Source organism: Geotrypetes seraphini, chromosome 10, assembly GCF_902459505.1.
Source record: "Geotrypetes seraphini chromosome 10, aGeoSer1.1, whole genome shotgun sequence".
NCBI classification, from domain to species: Eukaryota; Metazoa; Chordata; class Amphibia; order Gymnophiona; family Dermophiidae; genus Geotrypetes; species Geotrypetes seraphini.
This window is the reverse complement of record NC_047093.1, coordinates 8,001,089-8,014,645: the sequence shown is the minus strand read 5'-3', so window position 1 is coordinate 8,014,645 and position 13,557 is coordinate 8,001,089. Positions and strand designations below refer to the sequence as shown.

Genomic DNA, 13,557 nt, shown 5'->3' with positions numbered 1-13,557 from the left:
GAATCTCTCTTCTTTTTCTGCTTACACTCTATGGTGGTCATTAAAATGTTTTACTGCGTATTATATTGACATTGTAATGTTTAAGGCAAGAAATTTAATTCTTAATGATTTACATTGAAGCTATGATTATTTATTTAAAAATTTCCAGTTCTATATTTTTATTATTCTTTATTTTTGTCAACTTTCATTGGGTTTGGGGGGTTTAATTTTTGGGTTATTTTATTTCTTTAATAAAAGATTTACACATAATTTAGAGGGATAGGGAAGAGAGGATGGGGGGAAAGGTGAATAAGGAAAAGGGAAGGGGGGAAGGAAGTAGGGGGAGGGTATTGAGAGATGCAATGGGTAATTTGGAAATATATTTTGAAGAAATGAAGGACATTTGATGGAAATTAATATGATGAATTTTAATGTAATGACTATTTTATTGTATATTTACTGATTTATTCAATAAAATGTTATAAATTAAACAATGCTCTTGATTTTTCACGATCCTAATGCCGCCATGTAAATCCAAGCTACAGTACAAACTTATCAGCCATTGTGAGCCATACTGTATAATTTGAATATTTTTACTGCACCAGGAGTAGGCAATTCTGGTCCTCGAGAGGCTGTGCATGCAACTCCATCTCATACATATTCCTTGTGCATATCCTGAAAATTTGACCTGACTCAGGCTCTCGAGGACCAGAATTGCCGACCCCTGGCCTATACTTATGTCCGACTTATCCTTCTGTACACCGCCATGAGTGAATTCCTTCAAAAAGGCAGTAAATAAATGAGAAAGAGCGTCTGGAAACCTGTACAGAGCAGCGGGTTCAATCCTAGCCAGTTGTCTGGGCAGACAGAGTGACCCATGCTGGTCTTCATCTGACCCTACAGCGTATTCTAACTCAGGTATGCCATAGAGAGGAAAGAGAATGCCTAGAAGGCCAACTCGAGCTATTACTGGAAAATGCAAATCAATCCATGCATTGCGTCAGAGCGCCTAGGCATTAGTCATCGGCAGACAAGAGCCTCCGGCATCCGGTGTGTTTCTCTTACCTGCAGCTGGGACTGCCTTTGGAGTTCCAGGGCCTGGGCTGCTCTGTGTTGTTGCTGCAGGGCGTACAGTTCCTGTTGCCGGAGAAACTGGGAGCCGGAGTACACGGGGAGCTGACCCGGGTGCTGCATGTGAGAGGTGGGCCCTCGGCTGGGGTACATGGGCGGCCATAGTGAAGCTTGGTCCATGACATCAGCTGCAGGAAGAGCCAGTAGGGAAAAGGTTAACCAAGCTTTCCTGGTGGCTTTTTCTTTCTTTATTAACGGTGCAGCTGGACATAGAGGCAACATTGTAGCAACAAGATAACTATACCACAATGACCAGATATCAGTAGAAAACAGGAAAATTCAATTATACCAGGGGTAGGGAACTCCAGTCCTCAAGAGCCGTATTCCAGTCGGGTTTTCAGGATTTCCCCAATGAATATGCATTGAAAGCAGTGCATGCAAATAGATCTCATGCACAATCATTGGGGAAATCATGATAACCCGACTGGATTCCAGCCCTCGAGGACCGGAGTTGCCCACCCCTGGCCTAAATCATCTGCCAACATAGTATGCAATGTTCCTCTAAAGCAGGGGTAGGGAACTCCGGTCCTCGAGAGCCGTATTCCAGTCGGGTTTTCAGGATTTTCCCAATGAATATGCATTCAAAGCAGTGCATGCAAATAGATCTCATGCATATTCATTGGGGAAATCCTGAAAACCCAACTGGAATATGGCTCTTGAGGACTGGAGTTGCCCACCCCTGGCCTAAATCATCTGCCAACATAGTATGCAATGTTCCTCTAAAGCAGGGGTAGGGAACTCCAGTCCTCAAAAGCTGTATTCCAGTCGGGTTTTCAGGATTTCCCCAATGAATATGCATTGAAAGCAGTGCATGCAAATAGATCTCATGCATATTCATTGGGGAAATCCTGAAAACCCGACTGGATTCCAGCCCTCGAGGACCGGAGTTGCCCACCCCTGGCCTAAATCATCTGCCAACATAGTATGCAATGTTCCTCTAAAGCAGGGGTAGGGAACTCCGGTCCTCGAGAGCCGTATTCCAGTCGGGTTTTCAGGATTTTCCCAATGAATATGCATTGAAAGCAGTGCATGCAAATAGATCTCATGCATATTCATTGGGGAAATCCTAAAAACCCGACTGGATTGCGGCCCTCAAGGAGGGACTTTGAGACCCCTGGTCTAGAGCATGCGCAGACATGTGTGACGTCATCCGCACATATTCAGAAGTCCTCCAGATGCAGCTGGAGCTCGTCGAGCCTTTCCAAAACCCAGACAAATGCCGGGTTTTTCTAAGTCTCTCCGGGAGCCCAGACATTCCTCTAAAAAGAGGGCATGTCTGGGATGACGTTAAGAGGTGATAGGCTCCGAAGTAATCTGAGGAAATACTTTTTTACAGAAAGGGTGGTAGATGCATGGAACAGTCTCCTGGAAGAGGTGGTGGAGACAGAGACTATGTCTGAATTCAAGAAAGCCTGGATAGGCACGTGGGATCTCTTAGAGCAGTGATTCCCAACCCTGTCCTGGAGGAACACCAGGCCAATCGGGTTTTCAGGCTAGCCCTAATGAATATGCATGAGAGAGATTTGCATATGATGGAAGTGATAGGCATGCAAATTTGCTTCATGCATATTCATTAGGGCTAGCCTGAAAACCCAATTGGCCTGGTGTTCCTCCAGGACAAGGTTGGGAACCACTGTCTTAGAGAGAGGAAGAGATAATGGTTACTGTGGATGGGCAGACTGGATGGGCCATTTGATCTTTATCTGCCCTCATGTTTCTATGTTTCTATAACCATAAAGCTCTATGACCTCACAATGCAGGTGTAAAGAGCCTTAGCCAATAGGGAGAGGAGATGCAAATGTTAAGAGCCTTAGCCAATAAGGAGAGGAGGAGATAGTGGATGCTGTGGATGGGCCATTTGGCCTTTATGTGCTGTCATGTTTCTCTGTTTCTATATTTTAGTCACAAGGAGCTGTAGTGGGAATCAGACCTGGCTCCTCTGGCTCCTGTCCTAATTCTTAGATTCCTCTTCCACACCTGACTTTTATCAGTTATACTACTCTGTATGAAGTGCAGTGAACAAGTGCAAAGCTCAAAACTGCTTTAAGAAATAAAAGCAGAGTTTCCCAATCATTTTGTGGTTGTGACCCCATGATTGCAGCGAAAGGGATTGTGTGACCCCCCCTGGAGTTGCAGAATAATAATGCACCTATGGAGAGCCCACCTAGGTTGTGCTGGTTTTATGACCCCTTTTGGGGTCCCAACCCTCTAGTTTGGGAAGCTCTGAATTAAAGCATTGCTCTGGACCACCTACAGAGACAGAAATCTCAGCCAATATTACTAACAATATTTGTTTCAGCTTCAGGTTTACGATTTCAGTTCGCACTACTTTTTTCCTTTCCAGGGCATAAATCAAGCTCAACAGATCACCTTCCAAAAACTGGGTGGAGGGCCAAGGTCCAAGGCCTACGTAGGTTAGTGAATCCATACAGCTAACAAGCCTTGAAAGTTACTTTCATTCAGACATTTCACGGCCGTCAGCTTGTTCTCCTACTTGACTTTCAGAACGAATGCCCTGCTTCCAAAGACTGTGCTTGGACAAATAAAATATTCCAAACCTGGACAGGTTTGGATTTAGTCCCATAGACAGCTGCCTAGTAGAAGTCTGCACGGGAATGGGGATCGTGGGAATCCCGTGGGGGTCCCGTGGGAATCCCCCTAACCCATGGGACTCCCACGGCGACCCCCCTCTAGCCCACGGGATTCCCACGGGGACCCCCCTCTGGCCAACGGGACTCCCACGGGGACAGAAGGCTTTGGAAGCAGGGTTCGTCCATAAAATATAATGGACACGTCAGCCTTAGTGAAAGAGAGGGTTTATAAGTTAATTACCTGAACAGAAAACAAACAAAGGGTTCCAGCAAAGAGATTCCACAAGGAAAACACCAAAGAAACTGTGGAATTGATGATCCTGTCAGAAGTAATTGATGCTTTTTATGGGGACGGGTGGGGACAGAGAGGATCCTGGTGGGGACGGAGAGGATCCTGACGGGGACGGGTGGGGATGGAGAGGATCCTGGCGGGGACGGGTGGGGATGGAGAGGATCCTGGCGGGGACGGAGAGGATTCTGATGGGGACGGGTGGGGACGGAGAGGATCCTGGCGGGGACAGAGAGGATTCTGATGGGGATGGGTGGGGACGGAGAGGATCCTGGCGTGGACGGAGAGGATTCTGACGGGGACGGGTGGGGACGGAGAGGATCCTGGCAGGGACGGAGAGGATCCTGGCAGGGACGGAGAGGATTCTGACGGGGACGGAGAGGATTCTGACGGGGACGGGTGGGGACGGAGAGGATCCTGGCGGGGACGGGTGGGGAGGAGAGGATCCTGGCGGGGACGGGTGGGGACGGAGAGGATCCTGGCGGGGACGGGTGGGATTTCTGTCCCCGTGCAACTCTCTACTGCCTAGGTCGCTCAGGGCTTCTTTTACTAAGGTGTGCTAGTGTTTTTAGCGCTATGCGCCAAGAACTAACGCCAGCTCAGTGCTAGCGTTAGCGTCCAGCGCACGGGGCAATGCCGTGTGCGCTATAACCGCGAGCGCAGCTTAGTAAAAGGAGTCCTTGGTTTTGAAGCCACCAAATATCTGGCCTAAACAGGAGCCTAATTCCGCTTGCTCTATGACCCTCTTCTCAGATGGCCACCCTTACCTTTGGCACCAACCTATTCAATCCAGTCCTAAAGCACCACACAGCCAGAGTTTGGTTCTGCTTAATAGCTCACTTGAGAAGTATTTTTATGGCAAAGAGATTGTTTTCAACCTGACTTATTGAAAATGTTCCTTTGGAAAACAAATGGGAAATAAGCAAGACCCTTCATGTAAAGAGAAATTACAGTGGCAGAGATTTTGTTAGGAGAGCTCCTGTTTCCACCTATCTGGCCAAATTAATGGACTGAATTTCTATTTTCTCCGTCCCTTAGATCACCTGACTCCAAAGCTTTACAGTAAAACAGTTATGACATCTCCTTAACTTTCGTTTCCACAGGCCTTCATTCTGAAATCTATTAGTCACGTGATACAGAAAATATAGCACAGTGAGTTTCTGTGCCTTCTTTTTACCCACATTCTAGTTTCAGACGATTTTTGTCTCTAAATATCAAACTAAAATGGAGGAGAGTTTCTGAACTTTTCATCAGTTTGAGCCTGGTACTGATGGCTAACCTCAATCCCCCTTGAACCTTTTCTAAGCAGGGGTTTATTGTTTTCATTGGTAAACTGTGCGTTTTAGCAGTAAATAATATGGATTGGTTGATGACATCCAAGACCAACTGTCTTCTAGAATGAATCTGAGGCATCAGTGACCAGGGTCAAAATTCTGACAATAGTTCAGGAGGGAAGCTGATACCCAACAGAAGCACAGAAACTTCATTGTTATGACCTGGCACAGAAAAAGGGAAGAAATGCCACTCAAATGTACAGAAAAGACCCATAAGCAGTCCTTCGGTCATCATATCAAAATCTTTTATCTGTCCCTTCCTTAAAAAGAAATTACAGTGGCATTTTTATTTAGATTACTTATCCCTTATTCTGCAAAGAGAACCTTACGATCTAGCGAACAAAATCTTTTATCTATTCCCTCTCTAAAAATTATCAATACAAGGAGACAATTTATCTTCTCTTGTACGGCACCTCAGACATGGAACGCCCTCCCTATGTTTTTACGGGAGGAGAAAGAGTTTGTAAAATTTAAAAACGAGTTAAAAACTTTCCTTTTTAGAGATGCATTTGCAAGTTAATCTTTTATTTTATTGCTTTGTTTATTTTATTCCCCCCAAATGTCTTTTTACCCTTTTGTATTTTCCTTTGATGTCTCCTCTTTTCTTTACAAATTGTATTTCATCCCTCCTTACCTTGTGTTTAACAATGTTAATTTTTAGCACAATAAGTTTATTTATTAATTGTATGGACTGTTTTGTTACCCAACATATGTAACTTTTTAAATGTACACCGCTTAGAAACTTGGTTTAAGGCGGTTAATCAAGCCATCTAATAAACTTGAAACTTGAAAAATAGTAGGCCCGAGAAGATCAGACATGTTCTCTGTAATGGGCCCTCAATGGTGGAACTCTCTGCCACAATATATTAAAAACAAAAAGGATCTTACATTTCTTTAAAAAAAATCGCTAAAATTTTATCTTTTTAAAGATGCTTTTAACATTTAAATTTACCATAAAATTTAAAATGTGCTCTAGTTTCAACCCCACCCCCCATTTCCTTTTGTATTTTCCTCGTTTGTCTATTTCTTCTAAGATAAATTATAACTTTTCCTCCTTCTCATATTTGTATTAAATTATAGAATTTTGTTATTTGGTTTGTTTTTATGTAATTTACGCTATTTTTAAATTTTGTTCATCGCTTAGTAATTCAAATAGGCGATTCATCAAATGCTAATAATAAACTTGAAACTTACCGAGAGGATGAGGAGCAGAGTGTGGTGAAGGCTCGGGAGGTAGTATAACCAGCTGGGCTGGAGGATCCTGGGAGAGGGGGAACACAGGTTGCATGGCACCAGGCATTGCTGTGGGAAAGCCAGGCGGTAGGTTTTGATGCAAAGCTGGATGGCTGATTCCTATTTCAGCAAAAGTACAGTACTTGTAAAACCAATGTCACGGCTATTAGCACTACTGCAGTCTTAACAGAATTAAGGGCAAAGACAATCCAAATCATTTGACAGAGAAAATGAATAAAACAGAAGCACCAGAAATAAGAATGATTAGGTTGAAGCACAGAAGAGACACCTTACAGATTAGCATTAGAGCTTTGGAGCATCAGCTTCTCGGATCTTTCTGGCAAACTGGTCTCTTGCTCTCCAAAGCTCATACCTCTGTTGGTCTACTAGATTCCACCAGCCTCCGTTATTTTTGCTACTTCTGGAAGGTTGACCATCACGTGAAAAGCAAGATGGTGATGGGAGAATGCATGCAGCATTGGAGGCTTAGGCCAAGCGACAGGAGGGGGCAGCTGGAGAAGAAGTAATGAGATGGAAAGCATGAGAAAGAGTTGGGTGGAGGAGGGATATACAGTAGGTGACATCTTGAAGGGGCAGTAAGAGGGGAAAAGAAATTATATGTGGACCAACAGGAAGCCAAAAGAAGATGTGGAATAAGGAAGTTAAGTGGCTGAACCAAAAACAAGGAAGAAAGGCAAGAAGGCGGCAAAAAGAGTTGGTGTGAGTCAGCTGACACATTACTTCTTTGGTAAAGGGAAGACCAGACATCACCAGATCTATCCAAAAGCTCAAACTATTTTTCCCCTCACTAAAAGGCGTTACCTACATTGGAAAACTAGGGAAATCTCTTCACTTCAAAACTACAGAGCTTTGGAATAATTTTCCTGCCCAGTTGCACAATTTGGGATCTTACCAATGATTCCAAAGACACCTGAAAACTTGGCTATTTTCAAAAATGTAAATTTCTGCTTCCAGACTACCACCAATTCTCACTGTGCTTCCCTTTTAATGTTTTGTAAACCGTGTCAAGCTCAATATTCATAGAGAAGGTTTAGTTTAGTTTAGGAAGATATATGAAATCGGAAGCTGAGTTGAGCAGGATATACCCCTCCATCTCTACTCTGTTGACAACCACATGTGACTTTAAATCTTTTCAAAAAGAAATCAAAACTCTGTTATTCAAAGAAACTATCTTGTCCGCTTATCCCCCCTCCTCCATAACATCCCCCTCCCTGCATACTCCACCATATAACCAACCCTAATCTTCGCCCTCCCTACAAGTTTCTTCAAATGTCCCCCTTCCTTAAATTTACCCTTAGCCTCCACCTCCTTAAACTCACCCTCTTAGCCTCCACTATGTATCTAACCCTATCTCTTATTCTAGCATCTCTATGTATCTTTCCTTAAAATTTGTAGCTTCCTGGAAATGTCCAGCCATCTTCAATTGTAATCCGCTTAGAACTGCAAGGTACAGGCGGAATAGAAGTCTCTAATGTAATGTAATGTAATATACTGACTGAAAATACGGGGTTGAAGCAGTGGCATATAAGGGGGGGGGGCAGACCTATAAAATACTACTTGTCACATTTAAGTCCTTAGCCACCAATGCATCACCCAGTTTAACAGACGGTGCTTGATTGTACTGGAGAAGGGCTGCCCAAGTCCGGTCCTCGAGATCTACTGCCAGGCCAGGTTTTCAGGATATCCACAATGAACATGCATGAGAAAGATTTGCCTGCAAGGCCTTCTTGGTATGCAAATCTCTCTCATGCATAGTCATTGTGGATATTCTGCCAGTAGATCTCGAGGACCGAACTTTGGCAGCCCTGGACTGGAGTCTGTTCCTTATCAGAAACCCTCTACAGGCAGCTCAGCTGACACAGATCTAGGGACTCACCATAGGAATGGCTTCCCATCCAAATGGAAGGACTCCGTGTCCTGGGCAGCCAGTGAGGGTGGGCAGGGTGGGCATGTGAGGCTGGATCCCCTCCTAACTGACTGGCTTGTAAGGATGGGCCGCCTGCGATCATCAGGTGAGGGGTAAGATCCCCTGGGCAGCTGCTGGATGGGTGAATTCTGGCAAATTCTACCAAATCTTTATTATCCCTAGAGAGAAAAAAGTTACACATCATTTTTTTCTGTGAAAGCGACCAAAGTGAAACTCAGGAGACCTGCCCTGAGTGACTTGAATCGGCACCGCTAAGACACACCCACCAAATGTTCAGCATGGTTCACCGTCAATAGCACGCAGGACAATTGCACTCCATCAAAAGTGCGCACCAACAAGTGAGCGCATTGTCGGGGAGGGGGGGGGGGAGTCGCGACAATGTTGTAATTCAGAGCATGTTGGCATTGAACACCCCCCCCCAAGCACATCATTGTAAAGGTTCTGCCCCCCCCCCCCCCCTCAGAGCACGTCACCCCCCCTCAACGAGAGCGCAAGTGTAGTGGGGGTTCCCCCACACCCCCCCTTCAGAGTTCAAATGGGAAGGCAAAAGGCAGCAGAAGAGCGAGTTACACAAGTTGTAAGTGTAGTGGGGGGGGTTCCCCCCCATCCTCACAGCACAAATAGGAAAGAATAGGGGCTGCACACATTGGTCCGGCACGCCAGTGTCCTGCGCGCAGTTAAACAATGTCTCTTCTTGGGGATCAGACTTTTTCAGCAACAGAGTCTGGCCCGGCCTATGTAAATTCTTAGTACATTTGCTTAATTTTTTTAAAGAGAGGCTTAGTACAATGGAACACCGATTATCCAAACTATCCTCGGCAGATAATCAAAAATCCAGCTAATAGGATATTAATTTTTTTCTTTTGTTTTTAAAATAACACATTAATGGCAATGGCACGCCAACATATATTGGACAATTGGAAGAACAGTTCTGAACTTTCAGAATGTACTTGGTGGAATGCTGTATGTCTGGTGAGAAAGTCTGAAGAGATGGCGGCAGTAAAGCGAAGTCAGCTGCAACATTTTCAAAACGTTTGGAATTTGTTAGATTCTTGGAGGGGCAGAAATCAAACAAAACGTCTAAGTCCCCTTTTGGCCTAAGTCAGTAGATGCTGAAGTTGGCAGCAGGGAAATGTCCAGGATTCTGTAACCAGCGTCTGTCAATAAACAACACAAGTTACAGAATCCTGTAATTGTCCCTCCCTCCCCCTCAACGATCGCGGCAGGAGAGAGAGATCTCTAATCCCAAGCCCTCCTGCCAACACCCCCCCCCCCACACACACACACAAATACTGGCAAGAGGGAGCCCAGGCCCTCCTGCTGGAAGGTGAACCCCAAACCAGTAAGAGGGAGCCCAAGTCCTCCTGTCAGAAGGCGAACCCCCAAACTCCGAACTGGCAGGAGGGAGCCCAAGTCCTCTTGCCAGAAGGCGAACCCCCAAGCCCTCCTGCCGGAAGGTGCACCCTTGAACCCCCCAACGCGCCCCCACAGACCCCCCTCCTACAACTAACCTAATCAGAGGGCCAGATGGGTTGTCTGTCTGGCCGGCAGGTCTGCCGTCTTCCAAACGGTGGGCCTGCCCCTTCCCGTTGCATTGTGAGATGCACCGGGGAGGGACTTAGGGCCTTATTGGCCCAGGTGCCTAAAGCCCGCCTATAGGCCTTAGGCAACTGGGCCAACTGGAATTGGGCCAGTTGCCTAAGGCCCCTCCTATAAATCAACCAAAGGTCCCTCCTGCCGTGATCACGGGTTTGTCGGGGTGGGGGGAGGGTGCTGGCAGGAGGGCTTGGGATCCCTTCTGCCGGTTCGTGGCAGTTTGAGTGGGGGATCGCAATTGTGGCAGGAGAGATTAGGCATCTCTCCTTCCGCGATCGTTGCAGGGGGCTGGGGTGGGCAGGTTGCCGGGGCTGCTGTCCTGATCGCGGCAGCCGTGATCAGTTCAGCAGCCCCTATTCAGAACTTATACCTGTTTTAGACTTGGTCTAAGTCAAAACGTATAAGTTCCGACTGGGCGATCTCATTCAAGTTTTGGTTATACTCGCAATATGACTAAGTCTAGTTCAGCCCACCTCCCGCCCTCTAAAGACGCCTCTTTTCGCTCTAGGTGTTCAGAGGCAGGGTAAAGGCCTAAGCTGCTTTTAGATACATCTAAAACTAGCCTTGATTATCGGTTCTTGGACGATCAGGCGTTTTGATCGTCCAAGTACCGATTTAGGCCACTTTTTGAACGTTTTTTAAAAATTATTATTTTGAGCCCCTTATTGTTTAGTAAATGAATAACTTGTAGGGAAAGCTGGACATGTCTTCAAAAGGAGCATATGTTCGGGGAAATCCGGATGTCTGATAACCCTAACTGTACCAGGGAAAGTAGTGTGAATCGATGAGTGAGTTTCAGTCCCAGCTCTGCCATGACTCTTTATGTGATCTTGGATATGTCTCAGTTCTATAATTCAGGAATCGCAATACGGCTCTTTCTTTTCTCTGTTCTACGAAGCCAGGCGTGCGCCCCGTCTGTGTGTTTAAAGTGTAGGTGATTTGATAATGATAATAACATGGTCTTACTGAAGCAGAATCTCTCGAGCAGTGAGCCCCGACCTCTCATCGCACAGACGACCTCTTTCGTCTTCTGCTTCCAGGTCAATCACGTGCATGGATCGTGCAGAGGCCGCTGTCAGTTATTCATCATGAAAGACAGAAAGAGTTTAAATGGGAAAGGGGAGAAGCAAGGGGAATTTATTTTACCAGTTAAGTGCCTTAGAGCCTGTCATGCTTTGGATAACAACGATCCCCCTTGCCCACTCCCTCTCCCTCTCCACAAGGCCTGGATGATCCCCCAGCTGAGGAAACACTGACGCCACTTCAGAAAGGGCTGGGCTGCCAGGCCCAAAACACTGCAGAACTGAAGGACACTCCAGGAACTCGAACATGTAGAGAAACCACGCAGGGCTCTGAGCCTAAACTAGGATGGCAGTGTCTCTCTGGAATCCCCCTAAGCCAGGGATCTCAAAGTCCCTCCTTGAGGGCCGCAATCCAGTCGGGTTTTCAGGATTTCCCCAATGAATATGTATTGAAAGCAGTGCATGCACATAGATCTCATGCATGTTCATTGGGGAAATCCTGAAAACCCAACTGGATTGCGGCCCTCAAGGAGGGACTTTGAGACCCCTGCCCTAAGCCCTTTCAGGATATCCCATTATAAATATGCATGAGATACTTGTGTATATTAATTAGGAATATGACAGTGATAAGCATATGCAGCTGGACCTGCTCAGTTATGGAATGGATCCATCTGTTGTCTTTAGCTCAGTGGTTCCCAAACCTGTCCTGGGGGACCCCCAGCCAGTCAAGTTTTCAAGATATCCCTAATGAATATGCATGAGAGAGATTTGCATACCTGTCACTTCCATTATATGCAAATCTCTCTCATGCATATTCATTAGGGATATCTTGAAAACCTGACTGGCTGGGGGTCCCCCAGGACAGGTTTGGGAAACACTGCTTTAGCTTAACCCTTTGCATACAGGAGCAGGGAGGAGCTTCTTTGGATTATTGTCCTAGTTAAATGTCTTTTGCTTCTTTGTGGATTAGGTCACTACTTCGTGAGCTGTAGGGTAGCCAACTGGCTGGCTCCATGTTGAAGGCAGACTGGGCAAAACCAGGGTTGGTTGGTTTTTTCTCACTGCATGCTGGGACCTGTGGTCTTGATTTTCTCTGGGACTCAGAGGTATAAGATAGTGGTTCTTAAACCTGTCCTGGGGGACCCCCAGCCAGTTGGGTTTTCACAATATCCCTAATGAATATGCATGACAGAAATTTGCATGCCTACCACATACTTCAGGGGTCTCAAAGTCCCTCCTTGAGGGCCGCAATCCAGTTGGGTTTTCAGGATTTCCCCAATGAACATGCATGAGATCTATGTGCATGCACTGCTTTCGATGCATATTCATTGGGGTAATCCTGAAAACCCGACTGGATTGCGACCCTCAAGGAGGGACTTTGAGATCCCTGACATACTTTATAGAAGAATCTCGCTCATGCATATTCATTAAGGATATCTTGAAAGCCCAACTGGCTGAGGGTCTCCCAGGACAGATTTAAGAACCACTGACATAAGACCACACTGGGCTAGGAGTAGTGGTGGGCAAACCATAGAGAAATCAGCCTATACCAGGGGTAGGAAATTCCGGTCCTCGAGAAGCGGAGCCAGGTCAGGTTTTCAGGATCTCCACAATAAATATGCATGAGATAGATTTGCATCTCAAGGAGGCAGTGCATGCAAATCCATCTCATACATATTCATGGTGGATATCCTGAAAACCTGACCTGGCTCTGGCTCTCGAGGACAGGAATTGCCTACCCCTGGGGTAGAGTAATGTAGAGCGTAGCATGCAAGATACTTCTTTGCGAGCTTTACCTCAGATATATCTCAGGCATATCTATTGGCATCCTGAAAACTAGGCCAGCTTGCATTTTCTAAAAATCTGGAGTTGGAGACCCTTGTCTTAGACCAGTGGTAGGCAATTCCAGTCCTTGAGAGCCAGAGCCAGGTCAGGTTTTCAGGATCTCCACAATAAATATGCACGAGATAGATTTGCATCTCAAGGAGGCAGTGCAAGCAAATCCAGCTCATGCATATTCATTGTGGATATCCTGAAAACCCGACCTGGCTCCGGCTCTCGAGGACCGGAATTGCCTACCCCTGTCTTAGGCCTAAGTACAGTACACTTTCCAGGTTGACACCTTTTCTTGGTTTTGTTAATCCCACATTACTTTGCGATTGGCAATAACCCTCAGAAAGATGGACTCCTGTGCCCCAGGGAGGCCCTAATGTGGCAGGGCTGATGATGGCAAACCGCCATCCTCCTACATATGGGGAGGGACTTCTAGTCCTCAAGGATTCATGGGGAATATGCATGCAGTGGATTCTAAATGCACTCATATATATGAATTAACTACCCCCTGTAAACCTAGTCGAAGATTCCTCCTCTTTGTCCTACACAGGGAAATCTGCACCAGGAGCTTGCTATTCCCTTCAGACCAAACCATTTTGTT

The 13,557-nt window shown here is 46.0% G+C and overlaps 1 protein-coding gene across 3 annotated transcripts in view; it reads right to left on the bottom strand.

Annotated features, from left to right (window-relative positions):
• The window catches only part of BAHCC1 (BAH domain and coiled-coil containing 1), a 320,033-nt gene that overhangs the window by 138,216 nt on the left and 168,260 nt on the right, over positions 1-13,557 (bottom strand). For all 3 annotated transcript variants that reach the window (XM_033961808.1, XM_033961807.1, XM_033961806.1), the window contains exons 6-9: positions 11,068-11,173; positions 8,455-8,663; positions 6,519-6,677; positions 1,045-1,238 (exon numbers count right to left, since the gene is read on the bottom strand). In XM_033961808.1, the coding sequence (XP_033817699.1) occupies positions 1,045-1,238; positions 6,519-6,677; positions 8,455-8,663; positions 11,068-11,173 (668 nt within the window). The remainder of the gene's footprint in view (positions 1-1,044; positions 1,239-6,518; positions 6,678-8,454; positions 8,664-11,067; positions 11,174-13,557) is intronic.